The sequence below is a fragment of the Trametes versicolor genome (genome assembly GCF_000271585.1).
Source record: "Trametes versicolor FP-101664 SS1 unplaced genomic scaffold TRAVEscaffold_2, whole genome shotgun sequence".
Taxonomy (NCBI): Eukaryota; Fungi; Basidiomycota; class Agaricomycetes; order Polyporales; family Polyporaceae; genus Trametes; species Trametes versicolor.
The window spans coordinates 2,277,825-2,304,164 of record NW_007360322.1 but is presented as its reverse complement, the minus strand read 5'-3'; the positions used below and the strand labels follow the sequence as shown (position 1 = coordinate 2,304,164).

Sequence of the window (26,340 nt, the reverse complement as noted above, 5' to 3'; positions counted from 1 at the left end):
CGCGGTCTGGCCAGCCAGATAAGATAAGATCAAACTTCAAGCCGTCTCTCCAGCCGCGCTGAATATTGAATCCTCAGCTTGGCTTCAACGCCGACCACTTCGTGCACCCCTCAAACGTCTGCAACCTGGTGACGACATGTCTGCGTTCGTGAAGAGCAAGTTGAAAGCTGCCAAGGATGCTATAGGCAAGCAAAATTACGAGAAAGCGCAGGAAGCGGCGTTAGGTGTGTTAGAGTATGAACCAGACAACTATCACGCGTAAGTGGACCTTTGCATTTATATATGTGGTTATTGACCATGTTTATGTGTAGAAATGTGTTCCTTGGTCTTGCATACATGAAGTTAGGCGATCTCGAGAAGAGCGAGCAAGTAACTGCCACTTCGGACTGTGATGCCATAGCATTGAGTGACCTCCCGCGGCTTTGTAGGCATATCGCAAAGCGATTGATTCCAACGCCGTCCAAATTCTCGCATGGCAGGTGACGAAAGCGAGTCCGTATTTAAAGCTATGAGAGGTGCTGACGCTCATGCAGGGGGTTTCCCAACTCTACGAGGTCTCCCGAAAATGGGGCGAGTATGCGCGAACTTTGGAGAAATTGGCCCATCTTTATGCAACTGCGTACATCGCTTTCTCCGCATAATTTGTTGCTCGTGATGCTCACTTGGATCCAGGAATGATGCCACTAAGTGCGCGGAAGCCGTTCAGAAGCTCCTCGAGCTCCGGCGCGATGAAAGCAAGAGCAACCGCATACAGCTAGCGGAGGCCTTATCCCTTCTACTGCCTGAATCGCCTCTATATTCCGCCCTTTCGTCCCTTCCTCCGCCAGACCCAACGAATCCTATCTCTACGAACATCGGAGAAACGCAGGCCGCGATCCACAACTCGTTACCCGTATTAGAGGAGCTCATCTCTATCTACGAGCAAGAAGAGAACAACACGGCGCAGAACGAGATCTCCAAACGCAGAACACGTTTGGGTGCTCCGCCACTGGATCAGATTCACCGCGATGTCACTTTGGAGGTCCTGGGCTCCTCTCAGGTAACTTTAGTGCACGCTGCACGGTCTGGATCATGCTCATGATATCACGAAGCTCCCGCGCCTCTACGACGAGATCCTCAACCATCCGAACACCTCGGACGACCTACGGCGTATCACCGAAGCGAAACTGCTCCGAACGAAGCAACGCCACCTTTATGCCCTTCCTGTTACAGGAAAGCAGCAGGATCCCAAAGCGCGACTCGCTGCTGAAGTAGAGAAGCTGATCAGCGGAATGGTTCTGCTCAAGATTCCAGATGACTTGGCGTGGTCGTTGTTCATCGAGGGCAAAGACGTTGATAGCATAGGTAAGTGTCTATCGCGCTCTGATATTTTCACTGCCTGACTATGCAACAGAGGGTTACGATTTCGGGACTTTAAGACAGTACATCGAGCTGTTTCCGGCATCGCCTTTGGAAAAGCTACTTCGAGCATACTTCGAGTACATGACCATCCCCCTAGATGACGACGATGAAGACGAAAGAGGAGCTGCTCCGGAACCTGACACGGAGGTAGACCATGTCGAAATTATCATTGTACGTTCATTTTCTCTGCATGAGACCCATCTTTATAACGTTCCGTTGCAGGAAGCCTTCGCCGAGCTTGGCGAATCGTTGCTCGCTCATCGTATTGTCGCCGAGCTCTACGAGCAGGACTCAGACTACGAAAACGCGATCAAGGTATCCGAGAGCGGGCTGGAGCTCGTCCGCCGCGCCGAGTTGAACTGGGGCAGACCGTTCAAACAGTACGTTGCAATCAACAAATGTGGCCCACTCATCCTCATTTGTATAATAGAGTCACGAAGGCCTTCAACATCGTATTGGCGACGTCGCTGGTGCATTGGTTCCCGCCAAAGAACCACATTCGCGCTCTGAGAATCATCGACGACATCCTCTTGGAGGATCCCGACTGTGTTCCCGCGCTCATGGGCAGGGGCTTCATCCTTCAGTATGCAAAGAGGTGGGAGGAGGCAGCAGAGTTTTTCAGCAAGGTGGTCAAGCTGCAACCTGAGGACTTCGACCAGGCGAGCCGTTCCAGGGAGGAGCGGGCGTGGTGTCTCGCTATGTGTGGTCGACTACAAGAATCTGCCGATGGGCTGAGAGAAGTCATCGACGCTCTTGAGAACATCGAAGGCCATGAAGAAGATAAGGCTCGATGTTGGTGGAAGCTCGGGCGATGCTGCTGGCAGATGGGTGGTAAGTGTTTCCTGCGCCTACGGGACTTGAGTACGTCTAATAGTCTATCTAGACAAGAACCGAGAAGAGGCATACAAACACTTCGTCACATCGCTCAAGCGGTCTCCGACGTTCGCGCCTGCCTTCACATCGCTGGGTATCTACTATTCGGAATACGTCTCGCCGCCGGATCCCAACAGAGCCTCGAAGTGCTTCCAGAAAGCGTTCGAACTTGACCCACGTGAGGCGGATGCTGCGCGCAGACTAGCGGAGGGCTTCGCGGAAGAAGGGGAATGGGACCTTGTGGAGGTGGTGGCGCGCCGCACCATCCTGGGTGAAGGAGGCCTGGAGGACGGCCCAGAGGCGAGAGCTTCCCGTCGATACCTCCCGATCAATGCCTGGGCATGGAAGGCTGTTGGTGCAGTGGAGCTGGTACGCTTTCAGATACCTCGGGCATCTGTCGACGAGAAGATCCCACACTGATGTCCATGCATAGACGCGACGGAACTACGTTGCTGCGATCGAAGTATTCCAAATCGCACTTCGGGCGGATGTCGACGACCACATGTCTTGGCTACGGTTGGGCGAAGCCTACAGCAAGGCCGGGCGGTTCGCGGCAGCATTCAAGGCACTCGAACACGCACGCGAGCTGGACCCTGAAGACTGGATTGCATCATACTTCATTGGCGAGGTGCAGCGGCAAATGGGGCAGTACGAAGAAGCTATCGAAGCTTTCCAGTCGATCCGCGCTAGCCGTCCACAAGAACTGGGAGTGCTTCATTCTCTCGGGCAGAGCTACCTTGACCTAGGCCGCTTCGAGCTCGCAACGGGCTTCTCAGCGAGAGCGGAGACGTCCTTCCTCTGCGCAGTCGACGTCAGCCTTGATCTCTTGGACGCAAGCTCGGGCTTCCGGCGCGTGGCATGGAAGACGATCGCCGACGCGCTGTTCCATCTGTCTGGCTTCGCAAACATCTCCGACGACGATCTCGCACGAGAGGTGCTCTCGCGGGTTATCCCGCTAGTGACGGATCATCCTGGAAAGGGCCTCACTGACATCGTTTCCTACCCTTTGTCCGTGGTGGACTCGAGTGACCTCCCGCTTCTTGCGCTCGACACAGCTCTGACAGCATACGATTATCGCTTGACCCTCGGCGCCGTGGATGACGCGGCCAAAGCAACTGTGTACTACGACCTCGGCTCCGCACTGTCGACGTTTGCTAGGCGGGCTACCGATAGCGCGAAACGTGAGCACGCCCAGCAACACGCCATCGCACAGTTCAAGGAGGCGCTGCGACACGAGCTTAGTAATGATGCATTCTGGGTGGCACTCGGGAACGCAACCTTCCTGTCTCAGCCTGGTGTATGCCAGCATTCTTACATCCGCGCCCTGGAGGTCGACTCTAAGGTGCGTGCCCGCTTCGTATATCCTTTGAGAACCTTCTCACCGAATATACAGAACGCCGCGACGTGGTCAAATCTGGGACTGTTCTATCTCCACCACGAGGACGCGGAGCTTGCCAACGAGGCATTCTACAAGGCGCAGACTCTAGATCCGGACTACGCGCTGGCGTGGATCGGACAGGGCCTCGTCGCGTCAGTGAACGGACACGATAGAGAGGCGCGCGCACTGTTCGAGCATGCCACTACGCTGACCGCAACAGTGGTAAGTTTCCGTGACCCGCTTTTGTTCGCCTCTCTGACATGAAGTGTGCAGCCCGAGGCGGATCTGGAGTTCGCAACGCGTCTCTTCGCAAAAATCAACCAGTCGACAACGTCGCGCTCCGGGACCCAGGAGGCTTTCCTACCCGCCTTCTTCGTGCTCGACCGCTTCTGCAAGCAGCGCCCGCACGACGCCTCCGCGCTGCACCTCTTCGGCCTCGTCTGCGAGCGCGTCGGGCACATTGACCTCGGCATTGAGCTCATTGGCCGCGCCATCACCGTGCTCGAGGCCGCGTACGAGGAGTCGGAGGACGCAGCGATCGAACGCCAGTTCACCGTCGCGCACACGAACGTTGCGCGCCTGCGGCTGTCTGCGGGCGACTTCGCCGGCGCGCTCGAGTCGTACCAGGTCGCGACGGGGTTGTTGCCCGACGAGCCTAGCGAATACGAGGCGGACACGACGGTGCTGCTGGCTCAGTGCCAGTTTGGCGCAGGGCTCGCGCACTTCAAGCTTGGGGAACTGCCGGAGGCGCTCGCGCTCTTCGAGGCGGCTATGGCGACGGCTGCGGACCAGCCCGTCGTGCGCGGTCACGTTGTGGTGCTGCTCGCTCAGACGCTATGGGCAATCGGGACAGACGAGGCGAAGGAGACTGCTAAAACGCAGCTCCTGCAGAGGTACGATCGATTCCGGGTTCTCGCCCTTGTGCATGTGGCCCGCTGACATGTCCTCTCTGCGGCGGACAGCATCGAGTACGACCCCGAGAACCTCATGGCGATCAACACGCTCGCCGGGATGGGCATCCTCACGGACGACGACGGTCTCGTCGACGCCGCGCTCTCTGAAGTCCTCTCGCTGCCGCTCAACCAGCGGCATGAGCGCGACCCCGAGCGCGACGTCACGTACCTCCTCGTGCAGCACCACCTTGGCCAGGTACTTTCTCCCCTCTTGGTACGCTGCGCACGGCTTGACTATACATTTTACACAGGGAGACCCCAAGCAAGCACTGTCCGTCGCCCAGAAGGCCGTGTTCGCAGAGCCCGAGCGCACCGACGTCCGCCGCTCGCTCGCCGCGCTCACGCTCCGGAGCGGCGCACACGGGGCGGCGCTCGCGGTCCTCGGGTCGCACCCCGAGGGCGACTTCGCGGAGCTGCGCGCGTCACTTGCACTGCATGCGGTCGCGCTGTGCGTCGAGAGCTGGGAGGACGCCCCGGGCGCGCTCAGGCTCGCGCAGAAGGGCGTCATGCTCTCGCCGTGGGATCGGCGTGGGTGGGAGACACTCGCGTACGTCCGGAGTCGTGCCACGCCGTGAGCCCTGCGGAGACTGTCAGATGAACGAGACAAGAACCTGTATCGATTAGCAGCATGGAGTAGTCAAGATAGTTGTTGTAAGCGCCAGTCGCGACCACGGAGGATGAAAGGAATGTAGTCGTAAATTGAGCTGTGAAATACACCGCGATTAACCCGCCGTCTATGGTACGTGCCAGAGTATGCTAAATAGTGCGCAGATGCGCTGCGGCCGCTGGTCCAGCCGTGTCCGTCTATGATGACGTGTTATAGCGTGCTGCTGCGTGGGACCCTACGCCTGCGCGGCGTCGTGCTGCCCGATTGCATTGCGCGCGATAGCCAGTACACGCGTGCGGACCAGGTCGCTGTCGGTGCCGGTCTGCGCGAGCCACCATCGGAGGCGCGCGCGTTGGGCTTCCGTCGAGAGACCCTCCGTGACACTATGGGCACGGGAAGAAGGCACGAGTAAGACCGAGTGCCAACGATAGAGAGGGTAAAAGATGTACGTACATTCCGCGCTCCTCCAGCGCATCACGGAGCTCGTTCACGGAGAGCCGCTCACCCGCGTTCTCGCGAGCCAGCAGCGCGTCGTCCGCCGCGAGTGCCTGCAGATGGTTCTTTATCCTGCGCAGGCGCATAGGGGGGATGCCGAAGGTGGAGAGCGACAGCACACTGCATGTCCATGTTAGTCCAATTGCATCCTGCGGCAGTAGTAGTTATGACACAAGACATACCCGCTGAGTGAAATGAGCGCAAGGCGGTCGAGCAACGCGTCAACAGATGCCGCGGGCTCAGCGAGCGCGCGTGCGTGGACCTGCTCGAAGGTGGGTCGCATAGCAAGCGCGAACTCACGCTGCTTTTCGCGGCGCTTGTTGTCGATGCGCTCCTTCTGCGAGGGGAGGAGGCACGTCGAGGGCAGCAGGAAGGGCGTGTAGATCACGACGAGAGGGATTGCCTCCTCCGCGATGATTATGATGAGTGCGAACGGGATGAGCCTATTCAGCGGTCAGCGCAGCTCACATGTCTTCACAGGGGATGGAGGGAGGGTGGAAGAAGCTCACTTGAGGGCGTCCCGCTTGTAGTTCGCGATGAAGCGCGTCTCCCAACGGGACAGAGGCGCCCCGCCGGCTGCGACGCGCGCATGCATAGCGCGGACGCGCAGGCGGTTAGTGTTAATCAGCTTCACGCCGTTCCAGTAGAATTTCTAGGTACCGGCAGGGTGAGTGAGTGAACGGCATGCGCAGTGGCTGAGAGCGTACGAAGAGCTCCTTGGCCTGGTGGAAGAGCTTGCCGGCCCAGGACGCGTCGGCTGGTGGGGGCGTGAGGATGCCGTGCTTCGACGCCTCCTCGTAGTCCTCCTTTGCGACTTCGATCACCCCATGCGCATGGGTTGACGATGTTGTACTAGCGGAGCCTTCTGAGGTGGATTGGGAAGTGGATGGTGTGTGTTCCGACACGGCAGAGGCTGCGCTGGAGGCAGAGGGAGAGGTGGAAGCAGGAGCAGAATCCGAGGATTTCGTCGGCTTGACGGGACCTGGACGGAGCTCGACCTTGTGCTTGCGAGGTGCGGATCCCGGAACAGTCGGAGGGATCTCCTTAGAGGTCGACACCGTGGTGGGAGGAGGCGTAGTGGATACAAAGCGCGAGGCGAAGGGGTAGATCGCCACTGGCCCGGATGACCTCCATGACGAACCGTCGAGCGTACGCACTGACAGAGTGATATTCCGAGAGCTATATCTCCTTGCGGTAGTTGCCCGATGGTGTTTGGCTACCGCACGGCTGAGCGAAACGAGTTGCGTTTGTGAGAGGTGTGCGCGGCCGCGGAAAGACGGAGAACACACACCTATCCACCAGGCCATTCCGCCTCAACGAAGCAAGCATTAAAAACGAGTCCTAAGGGTCCTAGCAGGTCCACGTCTCTCTTCCAGTGTCGTCCAGGGTGATCGGAGTGAGAGCAGTCGAGGAAAGATGGTTGGTCGGAGAGGATGAGTGGGAAGAGGACGGAATGGAAATGTTCACGCGCAAGCCTGCGGCCGGCACACAATTAGCGCCCAGTGTACACGCCCCGCGGAGTCTGCCGGCGCGCGCATACCAATCGTTTCCCGGGCGTCTGTCATCGTAACGCTCTTCCTCATGAATATCACCTTCAAACGCTCGCCCTTCGACGTCTTGCTGCGAGGATCCCAGAAGGATGGCGTTGTGGCAGTGAATCGTTCTTGACACAGCATATCAATCAGAGGCGCAAGGCGAAGGCGACCGTCGCATCTGTTGGATTCTGGGCTGCTTCTTGCGGCGCCGGCAATGTCGCTTCAGTGCATTCAGCAGCAGAGATGACCGAAAGATGATCAGCAGGAGGGCATCCCAAGCCGTGTTCTGAAACGACCCTGCGCAACGTATATACCTCCTCACCTCTCTACATTCCTGTACGCCCCTCTTTCATCGACCGCCGTCGTCAACATGCCCGAGTCTCTCCTGGACGACCGTTCCATTCACTCCCAGCAAGAGTCCGACTTTTGTGGCACATGCGTTGCCTTGTGTTGCGGATGCTGTTGCTGTACGTCTACGTTGTCCGTTATCCGTTCCTTATGCTGATTATCCAAAATCAGGTTTCTCTCTCTTTCAGTCTAACATGTGGTGCATTTTTCGTACGTCCCTTGCTGATGGATGCTCGCTTTCTCGTGCCGTGGCGTGTCCTGCTCACTTGCTGGCTCATAATACCCATAGGATCTTGCAGTGGGAGGCGGGTACCTGCCGAGGGCGAACAAGACGACGCCGCCTCTATCACCTACCCTGATGAGCCGGTCAAGAAGAGCGCGAAGCCGGCCGTTGAGCAGCCCGCGCCTCAGCCTTCCATGACTCCCGCATGACCCTTCCTCTCTCGTCGTTCTGGCTGCCGCTCATTTCCGGGGCTTGCATATACCATCCATGTCTGTTAGACTCCGCCATTTCCATTTGGGTTTGTTCATGGATAATACACGGGTTCCGTCTCTGCACGTACGTCTTACGCGCCATTGGAACATATGTGCACCCTGCTCAACATTTGGCTTGGCGTGCATTTGCAGTCTGCCTAGCCAATGTTGACATCTACCAGCAGCAATGTACGTACCCGAAATTTGATCGAGTGGATCTGGTAGGACGGGAAAACCTAGAAAAACCCGCCAACGAGCAGCCCGCGCCGCAACCATCTATGATCTCGGGCCCAGCTTTACATGCTTGAAACATCCTCGCCTGGCCTTTCACTTCCCGTCATTTTATGGGTTTAATGCTCGTCCTTCGTCCTGTTAAATGCACGCGTACGTACGGCTCCGGGGACCGGGACTCAACGTTTGTCCTTGTTAGGACCGGGTGGTCCCGGGGTTGGCAGCTCGCGCCAGTGCGCGGTGTAGTGACTCCGAGTGCTTTGACAACGACGACACTACCTACCAACCAATATGCCGCTACAAAGTTTCTTCGCTCCGTGCTTTATGTTGCGTACCCCGGGTTCGGTTCGTCCGTGGCAGCGGAAAAGATGAGGAAGAAACGCAAGCGCGGCGGGTCAGATTACATCCATCAGGTTGCGGTGACTGATGACTACGAGCGTCGTTATTGCGGCAGTGCCCAGCTAACAGCATGGCAGCTCACAGCTCTTCGCAGCCCTCGTTCTCTGCCATCGATAATCTCCGCGCCACCGGCGTATGTGTACAACGGCAGGCGACCCACACGACTTCCATCACACCACATCATGGTGGGACCGACCCTTTCGGCGCGCTCTTTGGAAATTGAAGACCATGCCAAGTTCTCACAACTGAGATCGCAGCCAATGCCTGCCAACGTCCGGTACCGGGCGGAGGGACCACGACAAATATGCATGACCGGGTGTGAATAGGTGCGTGGTCTTGCCTATACTAGGCGTAGAAAACGTGCCATGCTGAATAGTTGAAGCTTCTACGACACATGCCGGAGTTGACGTGTCTGGCGACACAGCAGTCGACGTTTGGTAGCGCGGTAAACAGGTATATATACCCCCTCCGCCACCGGGGATCGTCGCGCTCATACTACAGCTCCGCAACTCGACCACGCCGCCTATCCTAATCATGTCCGCGGCACCGAAACATATCGTCGCCTTCCCATACCAGGCCTGGGGTATGTTTGCCTTAGTGTCACTCTGACCCACTATCTCTGTAGCAGTGATCTGAGATCATATCTCTATGTTCCAGGTCATGCGCGTCCTCTCATCAACCTCACGGCGAAGTTGGTCAAGCTGCGCAACATCAACGTGACCCTCCTCTCGACAAACGAGTTCTACGATCGCGCGGTATCCGAACTTGCGCGGAGCTTCGTGCCAGGCGAGGAAGAGTTCGCAAAAAGAATCAGGTATGTATTGCCATGTACGGACGTTTCGTTCTGATTTGACTCTGCGGTGCAATACAGGATCGTGTCGCTCGGCCATTCGCAGACTTTCGCTTTCAACGGTATCGATGACAGTTTCGAGGCGGCGTGGGAGAAGATCGCCGCCGGGGAGGCACTTGTTTGTGTAAAGAGCGCGGCGCGGTTCGAGCCCCTCCCGCTTCCCGACGCGGTCGTTATCGATGTCGGTATCTTCGGGCTGTTCTGTTAGCGAGTATCTCTGACATTGGGGCATGCTCCGAACAGTTCTTCGCCGTCCAGCCCATCCGTGCTATCAAGAAGATCAGCGGGAAGTCCGTGAAGATCTACTCTTGGATCCCCGGCTCGACCTACGCGGTCTTCTACCTCTTCGGCCCCGACAAGCTCGGTGGAAGGGGCGACATCATCACCAAAGTGGAGGCGGAAGTCAAGCGGTCGGGCCGCCCATTCGAAGAAGTAGCTGGGGAGGTGCGATATCAGTCTGGAGGCTCAGTTACGCCTCATGATCTGACGCACTCATTCTGGCAGCTTGCCTTCATACCCAAGGGCGAGGTCGTCAAGGTTCCTGCGCTGCCGCCCATGTACGATTACGAGTACTACCCACAAGACGTGAGTCCCCGCTCTGGCTGCCCGAACTGCTTATCACTGATACTCGAAACAGTTCCCTATCCCGATGGAACTAGCCATCGCTATCTTCCCTTACGTCTTCCAGTCCGTGGTTCTTTCCTAATCTGGTATTTTGACATACCTCATGCTGTGTTTTCAGAACGATGGAGTCCTGCGATGGGGCACTCCTCATCACTGCGGAGCCGTACGAGGCAGAGGCCGTCGCTGCAGTGAAGAACTGGTACGCGGAGACCGGGCGCCCGGCCTACGTGTGTGGACCCCTCTTGCCCCCGACCTCGGCCACGGCGACAGCCAAGGAGAAACAGCAGTCGACGGAGGCGGTTCAGATTCAGGAGTTCTTGGATACCACACTAAAGACCTCGGGCGAGAAGTCTCTGCTATACGTACGTCTCGGTCTGCATACGTCCGGTGTGCGCAAGAGACTGATGGCGAGGTCATGCAGATCTCTTTCGGCTCCCTTTTCTGGCCGGTGAAGACGCCAGAGCAGATCTGGGCGTTCCTGGACGTCGTAATGGAGCGTGGCATTCCCTTTGTAAATGCTCCCGATGGTTCACGCACACAGTATACCGACACTGACACCGGTCATGTAGATCCTCAGTCATGCGTCACCGACGGCAGTTGTGCCAGACGAGATTAAGGAGAAAGTGAAGGCCTACGGAAAGGGCCTGTTGTCTCCGTGGTCCCCTCAACAGACCATTCTCGAGCACCCCGTAAGACGACACTCCACCTTTCTTCTACTGCTACTGAAACATCGCGCTTTCGCAGGCCACGGGCTGGTTCCTTGCTCACGGTGGTCACAATGGCGTAACGGAGGCAGTGTGCGCAGGAGTGCCCTTGTGAGTCCCCCCTTCGTGCCGCGTCCCAGATCTAGCTCCTGAACACTCCGCGCGTCCTCAGCATCCTCTGGCCGTTCGGTGGCGACCAGCCGATGAACGCCGTCCACATCTCCGAGCAGCTCAAGGTCGGATACGAGCTTATCGAGGTGCGCACGGGGCCTGCGGGTCTTCACCAGATCTACCGCAACGGCCGCACCCCGAAGGGAACCATCGAGGCGCTCAAGGAGGAGGCGCGCGATGTGCTCACCAAGGCGTATGGTCCGGACGGCGCGGAGAAGCGCGAACGCCTCGTCGCGCTCACGCGCGCTGTCAATCATGAGTGGGAGGAGGGCGGATCTGCGCTGCGGGACGTGAAGGCGTTCCTTGAGAATCTCTAAGGCCGCTTACTGCACATTGCTTTAGACTGGTAGAGAAGTTTGTTTGTGATTTGTATACCTAGATTGGAGTAGACTTGTGCAATAATATCGGTTAGACCGGAATGTTCGATTCCAGCCCTGTTCGCACCCGCAACATCCTTCAGCCGCTTCGATAAGAAATCTACTACTGGGAACAACAGATGAAAATACCTGGTATTAGGGCCCGCTCTGGGTACTTGTCACTTGACCGCGCTTTTATCAAACGGCCACAGATCCAGGACGTCACCTGCTAGAAGCTACGCCCACCATAGCCTGGCACGCCGACATGTAAGTTTGTAGGTGTTGGAGTTTCGCCGATGTGGGCGGTCATCCGCAACGGTCGACAAGACGAGACGAGACGAGACGAGACGACTCGGAGACTAGGCGCAGATGATGCTCATTAGGAGGCGGTGCTTGTAATTCGACTCTAGCAGTGAGAGCTAAACGTACTGGTACACGTATGGAGCAGGGAGCATGAGCGCTGCAAGAAGAGTGAATCGAGTACTGCAGAGGACTAGATCCAGATGTACTTAGGTGGTGCGGCCCGCGAAGCTGGAAACATAGCAAACTCTAAAGCGGCAAATTCGTCTCTGCGATGTCCTACTGGCATCGACTCTATTTGAACGAGAAATTCTCGGCCACATCCTCCACACCGGTCAGGTCCGTGTCCCAGTGTACCTTCAGCGCGAGATGTCTCAAGCGCGGCATCCCGCGCGCGACACGGGCGCGCAGGAGCATCAGCGGTATCTCCATCGGACGCTCTTCAAGCTCGAACGGTACCTTGGTGGCGATCCGGAGGACCTGGAGTAGGGGACACCTCGGAGCGGAGTCCTTGGAGCCTGCGAGAGATTGGAGGATCAGGATGGGGAATTTTGGAGGATTGTCGGCTGGGGAGCTTGTGTGGGTTTGTACGAAGGTGAGCGTCTGCATCGCCGGGAGGGACTCGAAAATGTCATCCCACACGTAGTAAAACAACCCGCCGCTGGAGACGTGCAGCGACGACAGCCTGGTAAGGGCGGTGGTGGTAAGAAAGGACTCGATGATATGTGACAGGCTGACTGTGATAGACATGGGCCCCGTGGCATTTGCGGGGAACGCTAGTCGATACCAGGCGTTGTTGGGAAGGGTGAACTCCGCTGAGCCGCCAGCGAATTCCCGGAGCTCAACGGGTAAAGCCGAGACCCGGCTCAGGGAAGGAAAGCGACTGAGATCGTCGGGGAGTAAGGATGCGTACGTGACGTTCTTACTGTTCGTCGCTTCCAGGGAGATGCAGCAGGAGGTGGAAAGACCGAGATGCGTCATGAGCTGCACAATGTGCGCTGTAGTGTCTTTGATACCGCAGACACTCAAGCGGGGAAGGTTGATGAGGCGCCCCTGGAGCGAAGAGGAACTTTCCCAAACCTTGCAGAGGAAGCGGTCCAGTTCCAGGGACCGGAGTTGTCGGCCTTGCTTGAGGACATCCAGGAAGCTCGTGAGGGAGAGCGTGGCAGCGGAGGGGACAGTTGACATTCTTGCAGGGAAAGAGATTGCATATCAGCTAAGAGCGACTTGCTCCGACTTATTGAGAATTGGCTGAGGTGCAACGATGTAAGGCGAGGATAGCGGTCTTGCACAAAGGTAGGAAGAGGGATGTCGTGTGGTTGCGATACGGGGATGGTGAGCTTCGTGAGAATGGGGAATGTGCATTCCAGCAATGGCTCGATGAAGTGCCCCGGATCCATGAACGCCCCCTGGGTGTCGAGGTGTTCGATGCGATCGGCATGGGGTCTAAGTCGTGGAATGGCTGGAAACGGAGCACCACGGGGATGCAGTGTGATGCGGACTGCAGACTGGCCAAGCCGCTGCAGGGCAAGGCTGAGCCACCGAGTGTCGTCGAAGATGGCAATGTCTCTCCAGAAGGATGTTGTATTTCTGATCAGGGCGCACCAGTGTCGACAAACGCCCATGAGAAGCGTCCAAGGGTGTAAAACAACACTCCGCCGGGACTTGCGTTCAACCTTTGACAGTGGCATCACGAGCGAATACTCGAAGATTTCGAGGAGGATCTCGGCAGAAAGTGTATAGATAGGAACGCTGGCATTCCACATGGCGCTCATGCTTAGTAGATGAAGCTTGAACTTCTGACACAGAGCGTGGATGTTGGCCTTGGCTGGTTGGTAGCAACAGCCTGCTACCAGGGGAACGTGATGGGAATCAAGAGCAGGTAGGCCATATAGCGGGCCTGGAAGTTTTTCGTCCAGGAAGATGAAGGATGAGGGGAACTCGGCGCTGGTCATTCCGATAGCCAATGGTACGGCTAATAGACGGCTTAGTGTTGTCAAGGTTGCTCTTGGATATTGCTTACCGAGTTGATCAGTAGCCGAAGACTACTATGGAGGATATGGGTGCTGGCCTAGGATCCCGATGTACGACGATGATGGCGGTTGAAGACAAGACCATAGCGCTCAAACCAGCACGCTAAATAGGCCATAAACGCTCGTCTCCGAGTAAGTATCCTTCCAATCTTGGTTCACACCATTTCTGAAAGATGCGGGATGGGAAAAGAATTAGAGAGCACACCAGAGCACACGTCGAGAATAAGTGAGAAACGGTACAGTGCGCAAGTCCAGAATCAGCCTCTTCAAAACCCCACTACCACACGCCGCCACCGGGCTGGATTTTCCGCAGTGGGGTTAGGGAGCTGGCAGCTTAAGGTCTGATAATTGACACACGCGCCTGTTCCATATGAACGTCGATGGCGTGGCCGTCTTCCATGCCGTGCTGCGATTTGTGTACCCGGTAAGCAAGAAACTGAGGATGACTACGTGAAGGAGACGCACCTCTGCGGTGTAAATGTCTACCTCATGAGGATTGGGGTGTCCATCCAGCCGGCCGACAAGACGCGTCCGACAGTGCCCTCTCATGTAGACTAAGTACGTAGCATGGTCCGGACCGCATGCAATCGAGTCGGAGCGCGTTATGACATTCCGCGCAGTGTGCTAGTCCTGGAAGAGGCCGTCTACGAGCAAAACGATCCGCGAGAAACGGCCCCAGTGCGAATCCGTAGTAGCGACAATCTCCACGTCACCATCGGGCGCGACACGGCGGCTGCAAAGCGGTGGTAACGGACAGTACTAAGGCCCGAAGCGCATACGAGGCGCTGCTCGACACAGAAAGAGGGGGCTTTGATGCAGCGCCTTCTTGTAACTCGTTTGTAGAGGAGCACGATAATCTAGTAGGGCAGATTGGTGAGTTCAAGTTGGGGCCCGTTCAGTCTGTGCAAGACGTTCCACGGACACCGTCCCCTTGCCACCGTCCACTCGCCACCTTCACATCATCCGACGGCCACGGACACCCTCGGCAACATCGCGGGATATCGTATCTGAGTATAGCTTACATAGACTAGTTGGCGGCTGTTCCGGCAGCATCGCTGTTGAGACGATGTGGGAACGTCCAGCAAAAGACCGAGAAACTGTAACTCCATTGGAATCCTCCCGCACGGCCTGTCGCGTAGTGAACACGTACAAAGAACGCGTGGACGTAGACCGAGCCCGAGCACCGAGCCGCGTAGCTCCAAGACGTCAACGTTTCAACACCTAGCATGCAGCATCGAAGCACGCCGGACCCGGCGGGCACTGAGTTTCCGCCGCCAAATCTGAGAGGTTCACATTCGGTTTAAAACGATGAGCGACTAGGCGTAGTATCGACCAGTACTGCGACAAGCGTCGAACCAAAGACGTTGAGTTCAGCGGAAGTTCGGCGTATGATGACAGCGCGAGAGTCTAAAGGTCCAAGTGCAGCAGCGGAAGGAGCGCTGAACCTATGTCGGACGCGGCAAATCCCGTGTACTATCTCTTTTAGGAAACTCGTCATGTTGCAGCAAGCTGGGGAAAGTTACTGATACTGAAGTTGTGTAGGGTGTTCAGGGATCTTGATAAATAAGTGTTTTGGATGCCGTATGTCATTGAGCGAGGCCCCGAGACAGGGATGTCGTTGGATTGGATATTCTAGCTAAATTGGACCAACTCAGGGGTCGCTATACAATAAGTACCCGGAGTGTAAGTAGAAGCCACCCGGGTATTTGTGCTTGTTAGGATCGGGTGGTCCCGGGACTGGGCTGTGAACACCCAGATGCTATTGCTGCAAATCATTAACCACGACCACGTCCTTTCAAAAGTTATGCTGCTCGTCTTTCCCCCCGTCATGTGGAATATACTGAGCTCTTTGATACTACCGGACTCTAGGCGGGAGGCTCGTCGGGGACCCATGTGCTTCTATCGGTAGCTGACTGATTGCGAGCGACCGTCGCAGACGCGGCAGCCTCCCGAGTCTTTGGGCGTCGATATTTGGCGTACGTGTACAGCGGCATCCTGCAGATAATACGACATCTGCCTTCGCGGAAGCCATGCGAGTCGACATCCCGGCGGTCTACGCTTACTTCCCGTGAGAACGCTGCCAAAGCGCAGCGCTTGCGGACAAATACGTATGTGTCGGTGAGAACGGTTAGTCTTCACTCCATTTGGCTCACATGCATACACAGCGCGGTGTGCTGAACGCTTAACGCTTCCGCACACGCACTGTGTCGGCTGGTCCAGTCAAGGTAACCAGCCGACATGACTTCGCGCCGTCGCGGGCGCCGGGTTAACATTGGACGGTGCGGCGCAAAGATATATATATATCCCCTTCGAGAGCAGAGTACTTAAACTCTCACCATACACCATTCGACCTATCAAACTCATCATCCGCTCAGCATGTCCACGTCCCCGAAACACATCGTTGCTTTCCCGTACCAGGCCTGGGGTATGTGCCACACTTCATCTTTTTTTGGTGGTGATGATTGACCGGTCGCTCGTGCACTAGGCCATGCCCGTCCTCTCATCAACCTCGCGGCGCGTTTGGTGAAGTTGCGCGACATCAACGTAACTTTGCTCTCAACAGACCTGTTCTACGATCGTGCCGTGGCTGAACTGGCGCGGAGCTTTGTGCCCGGCGAAGAGGAGTTCGCTAAGAGGATCAGGTGATTTTGCGCGTCGCAGGAATATTCGAGCTTCTAGCTAATTTTGTGCCGCACCGTAGGGTCGTATCCCTGAGCGCCACGCATGTTATGGCCATCAACGGCGTTGACGATAGCTTCAAGGCTCTATGGTTGTCGATCGCTGCCGGGGAGGCGGTTACATGTTCCAAGACGGGGACTCAATTTGCCGCGCTGCCGCCTCCTCAGGCAGTCATCATCGATGTGAGTATCCCCGGACCGCTCATTAGCATGACAACGTGCCAGCAGACACTGATAGCATGCGCTCGACAGTTCTTCGCTGTCGAACCTATCCGTGTTATTCGGGAGCTCAGTGGGAAGTCAGTGAAGATTTATTCCTGGGTCGCAGGCTCGACATACTCGCTCTTCTATGTGTTTGGCCCGGAGAGCCTCGGCGGAAGGGGAGACATCAACACGATAATCTTAGCCGAGGTAGAGCGAACTGGCCGTCCTTACAACGAAGTAGCTGAGGAGGTGCGTACTCATCTATCTAGGCTTTGCGCAATATTTTCTGACATTCGTCTCGGAGCATAGGTTGCTTTCGCAACTAAGGGCGAGGTCGTGAAGGTTCCTGCTCTGCCGCCGATGTATGACTATGAGTATCACCCACAGGATGTGAGTCCTCGAGAACTCTAGACGTCCGAACGGCTGATCTCTGAGGCTTGCAACAGTTCCCTTTCCCGAAGGAGCTTGCAACCCTACTATTCCCTCACGTGTACAAGTAGGTCATCATTCATCGTTAGGCTGTTTAACGTTCTCATACCGTCTTTCAGAACACTCGACATCTGCGACGGGGTACTGCTCATGACCCCGGAGCCCTATGAGCCCGACGCTGTCGCTGCGGTGAGGAAGTGGTATGCGGAGACAGGGCGCTCGGCGTACGTTTGTGGGCCCCTCCTGCCCCCTAAGTCCGCAACTGCCAAGGCCAAGGAGCAACAGCAGTCGAAGGAGGCGACTGAAATATCGGCGTTCTTGGATACGACTCTGAAGACCTCCGGCAAGAAGTCCCTGCTCTATGTACGTCGTCACGAGCCAATTCAGCTGACGGGGCATGCTGACACACGGGACACGTAGATCTCGTTCGGCTCCATTTTCTGGCCGATCAAGTCGCCGGAGACTATCTGGGCGTTCCTGGATGTCGTGATGGAGCGCAACATTCCTTTCGTGAGTCCCGCTGGTATTTTTTGCGTGCTGATGGTACTGGCGGCTCATACCATGCATGTAGATTATGAGCCATGCGTCGCCGCTGGCGACTGTGCCAGACGAGGTCAAGGAGAAGGTAAAGGCTTACGGCAAGGGTATCATGTCGCCGTGGTCTCCCCAGCAGACGATTCTCGAGCACCCCGTAAGATCACATATCGCCCTCTGCCAGCGTCTTACTTACATGTGCTCCGTCTAAAGGCCACGGGCTGGTACGTCGCTCACGGCGGCCATAACGGAGTGACCGAGTCGATTTGCGCCGGCGTACCCTTGTCAGTTCTCCTCGTCGTCCAGATCTGCTTTCGATCGACTAACCACGCTGTACTCATGCCCAGCATCCTCTGGCCCTTCGGTGGCGACCAGCCGATGAACGCTGTCCATATTTCCGAGCAGCTCAAGATCGGGTACGAGCTCATCGAAGTGCGCACTGGGGACAAGGGCCGCCACACCATCTATCGCACCGGCCGCACCCCTGTGGGCACCATCGAGGCGATCAAGGCGGAGGCGCGCGACGTGCTCGCGAAAGCGTACGGCCCCGACGGCGCGGAGAAGCGGCAGCGGCTTGTCGCGCTCCAGCACGCCATCACGCACGAGTGGGAGGAGGGCGGTGCTGCGCTGCGGGATATGAAGACGTTCCTCGACAGCGTTTGAAGTATGATACAGGGGCTGCAGCTTCTTTCCGAGCGGCGTTGTATGGTGCCAACGTAGCATTATAAGTAGACGAGCCCATCAAGAAATGTCAAAGCTGTACAGGACTACTGCCGCATCCATCTGTCTGGTTACTTCTCCTTGCGCAACGTCTTCGCGGGTGACCCTCTCGAGATTGCCCCTTTACTGGGGCTCGACGTCGCCGTGGAGGTTGCGGTGCTACCGGCGCACGACCTACTGGTTGCCGTCGCGCAATTGCTCTCCGTCGTGGATTCTGATGAGCCCTGGTCAGCAGGAGGCTGCGGCTGGTCATCCTTCGTCGAGGCAGAGGCAGAGGCAGGGGCGCGGCGCAGTACGCGCCCAGCGAGCTTCGCAATGACGCCACATCCGATTAGCAGCGTCCAGCGAGGGAAGCGCTGCACGAAGTTGGATATGTGCATTGTCCAGAGCGCGTAGTAGTGCATGACCCACTCCCTGCCAGTACAGTTCAGCAGAAGTTCAAGAAGCTTCGGACATGAGAATGCTTTTACCTATTTCCGCCGGGCGCGAAGTCAGTCTTCCATGGCGGGGTGTTGCGCCAGTGCTCATCGATGAGTAGCCCGCGAAGAAGCTCGGCTGTAACGCGTACACGGTCTCCCTTATAGAACCGCAGCGTCTGGCCTCTGTCCGTGATCACAACTAGATAAGGTCCTCTGCAGATCAGCTTCAGTTTCTGAGATGACGAAGAGTGCACATCATAGTGACGCACGACCAGATGCACCACTTCGTAGTGAGGAAGGTGACGCTGTTGTAGTCGACGCGGCCCCAGCGCACGTGCGGGAGGTCGCCTGCGGCGAGGGTCTGGTTGTACGCCTCGTCGAATTACTGGTCGACGAGCTTTGAGATCGCGCTATTCTGGCCCGCTGCCACCGAGCTACCGCACGCGCCCCCAATCAGTCTCAGCTGCAAGCATCCAGGGGGTCCACGTACATGACCAGGAACCAGACGCGCGCCGCCTCTTCCTTGGGCGTGAGCTCCTCGTGTACGATGATCTCGTCAAAGTTATCGTCCGTGATGAGGGGAATGCGCAGGTCCCATGAGGACACGGTGCTGGGCGCGATCGCCTCCGCGACGTTCACGCCCATCTTCCCGAAGAGCGAGGCGACGGGCCCGTCTGCGTCGAGCAACCGGTTTAGGCCCAGCAGCGACGTGAAACTCTTGAACATGCTGACGAGGTCGCCACTTGCAGGCGGCGGAGGTTGCAACTGGGGCCCCGTCGGCGCAGGCTCCTCCGCAATGGGATTGAAGGTCTGTGCAGGGGGCGGTACATGGAGAGGTTGCTGCTGCTGTTCGGGTTGCCAACCTTCTGAGGGATGCTGTGCGCTGACAGAGACGACGCACAGCAGACAGGAGAGTAGGATGGCGGGCCTCATCGCTGTTGTGTGCAGACGGTCGTGCGCGTCCTCGGCCTCTGGCGGGCTGCATCTGGTGGCAGCCTTTATATTGCCTCCCAGGCCAGGTAAGGGCATGCGTGTCCCTAGCTCCAGTGGAGAATCAAACACGATGTGGACGCGAGGGCGGATCTATGAAAGGTGCCGCAGAAGGTTGGCCTCCCGTTTGTCCAGTGAGATACCTAGATTGACGTTAGGCGAGCGCCTTGGGCGAGAGACAGAGGTTTCTCCCGAAGAGTTGATGGTTGTATATGGGAGAGCCTCGGGTTCATAGCTAAAGCTCAATGCACTAGCAAGAGATCTATGTAGAGAGGTCAAGTCCAGAGAAGTTGGCAGGAGTTGCCGCGGAGGTCACGGTCCCGTAGTGATATCCGAAAGGTTCGAACTTGTCGGTCTCCCCGCGTCAGTCTGTGCGTGCCCCCCCAAAGATGTCATGTCCTGGTTGGATATGTTGAGCTGCTAGTACATCTCAACGTCCTTTGCGAGTCTGACTTACGTTGGAAAACGGCGTAGTAGGAGGAGACTGGAAACTGGAGTAGAAGGGAGTTGAGCCATCTTAGAACTCCGATGTTCCCACGGTCAATGTCTGTGTTGTTGAGATTAAAAATCTCCATAATAATAATCTGCGGCGTGCTGGACCGTTCGTCCTCCGTCCCATCCCCTCGAGCCTCTAAGCATTTCCGGAGATCATGATCGTTGTCGTGCTATCCCGGTCACTGGTATGAAATAAAGCTAAGCCGTGATGATCACCTATCGACACGCTCAACTTGAATAGGACTCTAAGGACCCAGACACCCATCATTGGCAAAGCTCGTATGATACGAGTGCACAACCAATCGCAACTGGCGGCGATGAGACGTGCATTCACAATTGGGGATAAGTAAGACCCGGGTGAACTCCGCAGGATCACAAACTGTCCACACAGGAGCCTAACTCGGGTATGGAGGTGAGTCTGTCGAGGGCGATGTAGATCTGGAATGTTTACTTACCCGCACTAGTACTGAAAGGCACACTATTGTCTTACGAGGGGGTGCTGACTACGCGGGATTCCTCCGCGAAGGAATACATAACACGTTCTGCTGAAGGGCGCTGCACTGCATGCCGATTGTCGTACCTTGGTAAGCACCGGTACCGCGGGCAACTTGACACAGTGTGTTTATGTGATGGGATGATGTGCAACAGGTACTCGTCTATGGTGGCGTTTGGCCGGGTAGCGATGCAGATGCGGACGCATCGATTGGACTTTGACCCCGGACTACGTGGACGCGCACCAAGGACGTCGTGTTTCCAATAGACGCTTGCCGTCGTATAGATATCCGTGTGCATGTCTGAGCTTCCGCCAGGAACGGCGCGCCCTCTCATCTATCTCATCGACGATCACCTCTACGAACATGGCTGACCCAGTTCAGAAACATATCGTCGCCTTCGCCTACCAGGCCTGGGGTACGTTCTTCTTCCTGTGTACCCGTCGTGCATCTAGATGCCCATATGCTTACCTCGTGGTACGATTGCCAATAGGACACGCTCGTCCTTTGACCATTTTGGTGTCGCGGTTCGTGAAGCTGCACCCTGTCCAAGTCACGCTGCTCTCGCACGACGCGTTCTTCGAGCGCATCCAGACCGAGCTCTCGCGCTGCTTCGAGCCGGGCGAGGAAGAATATGCCAAACGTATCAGGCGAGCATCGCTTCTCGTACGCCAGCCACCGTTCCATCACTAATTAAAGCACGGATTGGGTCTCACCAGAGTTATTTCCGTCGGCTCCGCGTTGTTCCTCACATCGCGCGAGGCAGACGAGAACTTCAAGCTCGTCTGGGAGAAGCTCGTTGCGGGCGAACCTGTGACCTGCGAGAAGACGAAGGTGGTGCATGCCGCGCGCCCGAAGCCAAACGCAATCATCATCGACGTGAGTGCCGGTTTACTATCCGCGTTTCGGAGAGAATGAGCTTAACTCAAATACCGCGCAGCTGTTCGCCGTGCACCCGTTCAAATCTATCAAGGCGGTCAGCGGGGACAGCGTCAAGGTCCATGTATGGCACCCCGCGCTTACGTACGAGATGTTCTGGTTCTGGGGCCCGGAGAAGGTTGGTGGACGGGGCAACATCCGCGTGAAGGCGGAGGAGGAGGCGCGCCTCACCGGCCAGCCGTACGCCGACGTTGCTAAGAAGGTATGATTTTCGGTCATCTGTGTGTCCCGAATGAGGCTGATATCTGCGAATACAGATGTCGTGGGGCGCAAAGGGCGACGTCGTGCGGATCCCCGAGTTCCCGCCTTTGTATGACTACGAGTATTTCCCTCAGGAGGTGAGCAGCCCCGCCGTCCAATGCGCGCGTAGGGGAGCGCACTCACGCCGAACTGTGCTAGTTCGACATGGATGAGAACATGCTCATCAATGTCCTCCCCTACGTTCACGAGTATGTATCTTTCCTCTCCGTCAGAACTGTGATTGACTTCCGCGCCATCTGCCGCAGGACGTTGGAGGCCAGCGACGGCGTCCTGCTCTTCAGCTCCGAGACGTTCGAGCCCGGGGCGGTCGCCGCGGTGAGGGCGTGGTACGCGGAGACGTCGCGCCCCGCGTACATCTGCGGGCCGCTCCTCCCCTCTGGGTCGCAGGCGGCGACGAACGAGAAGAAGCTGTCGGCGGAGGCGGAGGAGATCCAGACGCTCCTCGACACCACGCTCAAGACGTCGGGCGAGCACTCCCTTCTATACGTATGTCAGAGCCTCCTTCGCACATTGGCAGACGGCGAGGCTTACCTTGGTTGCAGATCTCCTTCGGGTCTATCTTCTGGCCGAAGGCGCCCGAGAAGCTGTACGCCGTGCTCGACGTCGTAATGGAGCTTGGCATCCCGTTCGTAAGTGCGAATCCGTTGTATGAAAGGCTGTCGAGGCCAACGCTGGTTCGGCCGTAGATCCTCAGCCACGCATCTCCCTTCGCGGTCGTCCCAGATGACATCCGGGAGAAAGCTAAGGCGTACGGCAAGGGCATCATCTCCGCCTGGACGCCCCAGCAGATGATCCTCGATCACCCAGTACGTCCTCTTCCCTTTCACCTCCGCCAGAATGACGCTCCTGACACAACATGATCTAGGCTACGGGCTGGTTCATCGCCCATGGCGGCCACAACGGCGTCATGGAGGCCATCAGCGCCGGCGTCCCCCAGTCAGTGCCTCTGCCTCTCTAGCACGTTCGCACTGCTAACGCCCCCCGCAGAATCCTATGGCCGTTCCTCGCCGACCAGCCGCTGAACGCGATCTACATGACCGACACGCTGCAGATCGCATACGAGCTCATCGAGGTGCGCACCGCGCTCGGGCTGCACGCGATCTACCGCAACGGGCGCACGCCCGTGGGCACGCTCGACGCGGTGCAGGTGGAGGTGCGCGACGTGCTCGCGAAGGCGTTCGGCGCGGACGGCGCGCAGAAGCGCGCGCGGCTGCTCGCGCTGCGCGAGAAGGTCGGGCGCGACTGGGAGGAGGGCGGGCCGTCCCTGCGGGACGTCACCGCGTTCCTGCAGAGTCTGTAGTGCTTGTACTTGCGTTTTGTTTTAGATAGGTTTGATCACACGGGGGATTTATAGACACTGAGGACGACTATATAATATAATGGCATGCGGCGCTCGCGATGGGAGCGCTTTTCGTGGAGGCCAGGTATATACAATATGTATGTACTGAGAACACGCGCAACGATAACGGAGAGATCTGGAGAGATGGGACAGCGATAGCGATACAACATATGCAGTACATAGCGGCAGCACAGCAAACGACGAACGAACGAGTCCGGAGCAGCGGGAACACGGACATATCCGACTACAAGTATACACGATCAAAAGCCCGCAAACAGAAAGGATCAACGAGACGCGAGGGCGCGTCCCGCCAGGCGGGAACTACATATGTCATGAACGGGACGCGCGCGCGTAAACCGGCGGAAAACGAGCGAGGATCATGAACGGGGCCAAAAAAAACATTCGTGGGTGCGGCGCACCAAAGCAGCCGCTGGACGCGAGGTGCAGAGCACGTCGAAAGCAGCTCCAGGCGCGGCAGCGACGGGCACTCAGTAGTCCGCGTCCCGGTCATCCAGGTACATGCCATGGGCAGACCCGCGCGACATCCCGCGCCCCCGCGTGCGAGCATACGGCCCAGACGCGGAGGAGGATGCGACAGAGGTCGTGCTCGTGGGCGAGTACTGTGCGGCGCGCGTCGGGGACGACGGGCCCGCGCCGTGGAGCGTGGCGAGTTCGAGCGTAGTGCCGCCGAGCCGCGCGGGCGCGGGCGCGAGTGCCTCGCCGCGCTCAGCCTCCGCGTCTATCTCAGACTTCGTGCGGCGCTTGCGCTCGTTTTCGCGCATGTTCACGCGGATGCCGTACATCGAGAGGAGCTATGCGGAATTGCGGGGGCACATTAACAAGATATCCCGATGTGGAGCGCTGGGCGCTGAAGCGGGATGCGCGGGCGCACGGGCTGACAAGACTAACCTTTGTGAGCGCGGTCGAGGGAGGCAGCCCGGGAAACTCTTTGGTGGAGTATACCTTGAAAGACCCGCCGAAGCACTCCGCGAGGACGCGGAATGGACGGGAAGTGCCAGTTTGGGAGGTGAGGTTCATTGTGCGGTAGCGCAGCACGAACGTGCCCTCGACTTTGACGGCGAGGTCCTGTCGAGTCAAAGTGAGAGGGGTCCAGGCGTCGTTCGCGGACAGGAACGGTAACTGCACTTACAGAAAAGACGAACATAGCCTCCTTCTTGCCATTGTAGTCGACTATCTCAGCCTGCACGAATGTTGCGCCCGCGAGCATGTGGCTGCACTTCTCGCTCTCGCAAATCGGATGAGATCCGAAATAGGCGACGGGTGCTTCGGCGATAAATCCTGAAGCTTGCGTTCCACGCGCATCGCAGGGGTACCTTGCGATCGCGGCGAGGGATTGCACACCAGGGAGCATTGAACCCTGGCCGTGGCCGGCGACCATGGGGCTGGAGTATTGTGATGATGGCCCTTCAGGGTACCTGCCAGTTGTAGCAGGTTGGAAGGGGACGTAACCCTCTGGAACCGGCATTGGCGGTAATAGACCCTGCATGATGGCCGAGGGAGGAGGGAGGCTGGAACTTGAAGCTCCGTGCGTGGATGGCAGTATGCCGTCTGTGAGGCGTTGGAGGGGAAGAGAGACAGAAGGTAGGGGCCATGATGACGATGCTTTGGCGGGCACGTAGTCCTGATAATCGGGCGGCACAGGGAAGAGATCGACGTGACAGACAGCGCCGTAGGTCTGCGAGTCGCCGTGAGTACACGGAGAAGTGCTGAATTTGGTGCGAAGAGTGTGCTCACCGCGGTCTCAATGGGGAGAGGGTGTTGAAAGCCTGGTGCGTCATGGCTGGTAACGTTGGTAAAGCTGCAGATGACGACGGGAGGGGGGTCGAGCGGCCGCTTGTCTTTGCGTGCATATCTTGAGGAATACGAAGGAAGACGCCCAGGCAACAATGGAGTCGATCAGGGCGCAGCGCGTGGGAGAGGTCGGGCAGGTGCGTACTTGCGACCGAGATCAGCCTTCTGTGTTTCCTCGATCTCTATGCGAACTGTGAGGCCCGCGAGAAGACCGCTGGTGAAGGAGGCGGGCGGGTTTGAAGCAGAGTTGAGGCCTCGAGGCCTCTGAATGGGGCAGAAGAGAGATGGAGAGGTGAGCATTGGGGGAAGAACGGGTGGGAGCGCACTGGATAGGGGGCGCTCGGTTCAGCCGCCATGGAGGACTATCACGATTGCAACCGGGGAGTTGGCGATGGTGAGCGAGGGTGGGCGTAGCGAGCTAGTTACGAGAGGAACGCACTGAGTATGGAGCGCTCTGCTCGGACGACATCGATGGGGGCTAGGTCAACCACCGGGGATTTGGCTGCTGGGCGTGGGTGCGCGGGCGAAGGCGCGACTGTGGGGAATGTGGGCGTTGTGTGAGCAGCGTCGGACGACACAAGACGCGGACAAGGGGCGACGGGGAGAAGCAGAAGGGCCGTGCACTGCACGCTGCAGACCTGGGTCGCCCAAATATTGGGATTAAAACGAAATGAGCGCATGCGGTCGGTGCAAACTTGCGCCTCGTCCTCTTCGCTGTCCGTGCACCTACGTCGTTTCTTAGTCACCTATGCCTTATCCGGCCGTAGGTTCTGTCAGGCCGCTTCACCCCCCGCGAATCTGCGATGGTCCGCCCTTTCCAGGTCCGACCTTCTCTCGGCCTGAGCGCGCACTCTCTCCTCATGGCGAGCCGTTCTTCTAGTCCAGAGTCGCAGCAGCTTCGCCGTCGGTAGTGCGCACAGTGGTTGGCCGAAGATCACTGAGCGCTACCAAGCGGGGAATACACTTTATGTAACGGGAGGGCGCTTATTTGAGAAAAACGCCGCGCCGTCCGGTGACACCTTCCGGGTCCGCACCCACAATCCGTCTCGAGTGCGCAGGCACGTTCGTTATCGTATTTGGAGACGTCATGGCCATCAATACCCAGGTCGTTATTGATGTGCCCTCGTATGGATACACACCAGCGTGGCCACAGGTTTCGAAGCTCGACCTGAAGCGAGTAAGTAACCATGACCACGCCACACCACTGGCACTTGAAGCTACTCCAAGAGGCTGCCCCGTCCCATTTCCGCTCTGACACTTGTCCAATTGGCTCCTTACTCACGTCGAGCAATGGCCT

General features: G+C 57.5%; 7 protein-coding genes across 7 annotated transcripts; 4 read left to right on the top strand and 3 right to left on the bottom strand.

The window, feature by feature from the left end:
* Positions 1-136: 136 nt before the first annotated feature.
* TRAVEDRAFT_161236 (TPR-like protein) lies at positions 137-7,130 on the top strand (the record flags this gene model as incomplete). The annotated part of the gene is made up of 20 exons (XM_008036241.1): positions 137-258; positions 312-369; positions 429-479; positions 534-619; positions 673-1,039; positions 1,092-1,344; positions 1,394-1,572; positions 1,624-1,781; positions 1,832-2,232; positions 2,285-2,643; positions 2,708-3,616; positions 3,668-3,874; positions 3,926-4,545; positions 4,615-4,801; positions 4,857-5,595; positions 5,666-5,827; positions 5,890-6,150; positions 6,217-6,359; positions 6,415-6,934; positions 6,999-7,130. The coding sequence occupies 15 exons, from the start codon at positions 137-139 to the stop codon at positions 5,178-5,180; spliced, it is 4,281 nt and encodes a 1,426-aa protein (XP_008034432.1). The 3' UTR covers positions 5,181-5,595; positions 5,666-5,827; positions 5,890-6,150; positions 6,217-6,359; positions 6,415-6,934; positions 6,999-7,130.
* A 1,707-nt stretch (positions 7,131-8,837) lies between these two features.
* On the top strand, positions 8,838-11,460 carry TRAVEDRAFT_141797 (UDP-Glycosyltransferase/glycogen phosphorylase). Its single transcript, XM_008036240.1, has 13 exons — positions 8,838-9,020; positions 9,077-9,147; positions 9,208-9,277; positions 9,352-9,508; positions 9,566-9,725; positions 9,788-9,988; positions 10,049-10,129; positions 10,182-10,231; positions 10,287-10,530; positions 10,590-10,679; positions 10,738-10,857; positions 10,913-10,983; positions 11,045-11,460. The coding sequence occupies exons 3-13, from the start codon at positions 9,229-9,231 to the stop codon at positions 11,358-11,360; spliced, it is 1,539 nt and encodes a 512-aa protein (XP_008034431.1). The 5' UTR covers positions 8,838-9,020; positions 9,077-9,147; positions 9,208-9,228; the 3' UTR covers positions 11,361-11,460.
* A 533-nt stretch (positions 11,461-11,993) lies between these two features.
* Positions 11,994-12,887, bottom strand: TRAVEDRAFT_17580 (uncharacterized protein; the record flags this gene model as incomplete). The annotated part of the gene is made up of 1 exon (XM_008035282.1): positions 11,994-12,887. One exon carries the CDS (start codon positions 12,885-12,887, stop codon positions 11,994-11,996), a length of 894 nt encoding a protein of 297 aa, XP_008033473.1.
* Positions 12,888-15,574: 2,687 nt separating this feature from the next.
* TRAVEDRAFT_62791 (UDP-Glycosyltransferase/glycogen phosphorylase) lies at positions 15,575-18,317 on the top strand. The gene is made up of 14 exons (XM_008036038.1): positions 15,575-15,840; positions 15,898-16,052; positions 16,108-16,157; positions 16,218-16,374; positions 16,434-16,593; positions 16,649-16,709; positions 16,739-16,863; positions 16,924-17,004; positions 17,061-17,110; positions 17,163-17,406; positions 17,464-17,553; positions 17,615-17,734; positions 17,791-17,861; positions 17,925-18,317. Exons 3-14 carry the CDS (start codon positions 16,109-16,111, stop codon positions 18,238-18,240), a joined length of 1,524 nt encoding a protein of 507 aa, XP_008034229.1. The 5' UTR covers positions 15,575-15,840; positions 15,898-16,052; position 16,108; the 3' UTR covers positions 18,241-18,317.
* A 51-nt stretch (positions 18,318-18,368) lies between these two features.
* TRAVEDRAFT_43427 (uncharacterized protein) lies at positions 18,369-19,649 on the bottom strand (the record flags this gene model as incomplete). Its single annotated transcript, XM_008035651.1, has 5 exons — positions 18,369-18,711; positions 18,768-18,929; positions 18,986-19,021; positions 19,103-19,150; positions 19,207-19,649. The coding sequence occupies 5 exons, from the start codon at positions 19,647-19,649 to the stop codon at positions 18,369-18,371; spliced, it is 1,032 nt and encodes a 343-aa protein (XP_008033842.1).
* Positions 19,650-21,058: 1,409 nt separating this feature from the next.
* Positions 21,059-23,192, top strand: TRAVEDRAFT_43426 (UDP-Glycosyltransferase/glycogen phosphorylase; the record flags this gene model as incomplete). The annotated part of the gene is made up of 11 exons (XM_008035650.1): positions 21,059-21,110; positions 21,186-21,358; positions 21,392-21,571; positions 21,633-21,833; positions 21,889-21,969; positions 22,031-22,080; positions 22,138-22,378; positions 22,435-22,521; positions 22,579-22,698; positions 22,758-22,828; positions 22,880-23,192. 11 exons carry the CDS (start codon positions 21,059-21,061, stop codon positions 23,190-23,192), a joined length of 1,569 nt encoding a protein of 522 aa, XP_008033841.1.
* A 527-nt stretch (positions 23,193-23,719) lies between these two features.
* TRAVEDRAFT_161227 (uncharacterized protein) lies at positions 23,720-25,905 on the bottom strand (the record flags this gene model as incomplete). Its single annotated transcript, XM_008036239.1, has 9 exons — positions 25,774-25,905; positions 25,483-25,578; positions 25,370-25,405; positions 25,189-25,307; positions 24,987-25,104; positions 24,592-24,927; positions 24,382-24,477; positions 24,141-24,317; positions 23,720-24,043 (listed from the first exon to the last, which is right to left on the bottom strand). Exons 2-9 carry the CDS (start codon positions 25,510-25,512, stop codon positions 23,720-23,722), a joined length of 1,236 nt encoding a protein of 411 aa, XP_008034430.1. The 5' UTR covers positions 25,513-25,578; positions 25,774-25,905.
* Positions 25,906-26,340: the final 435 nt, after the last annotated feature.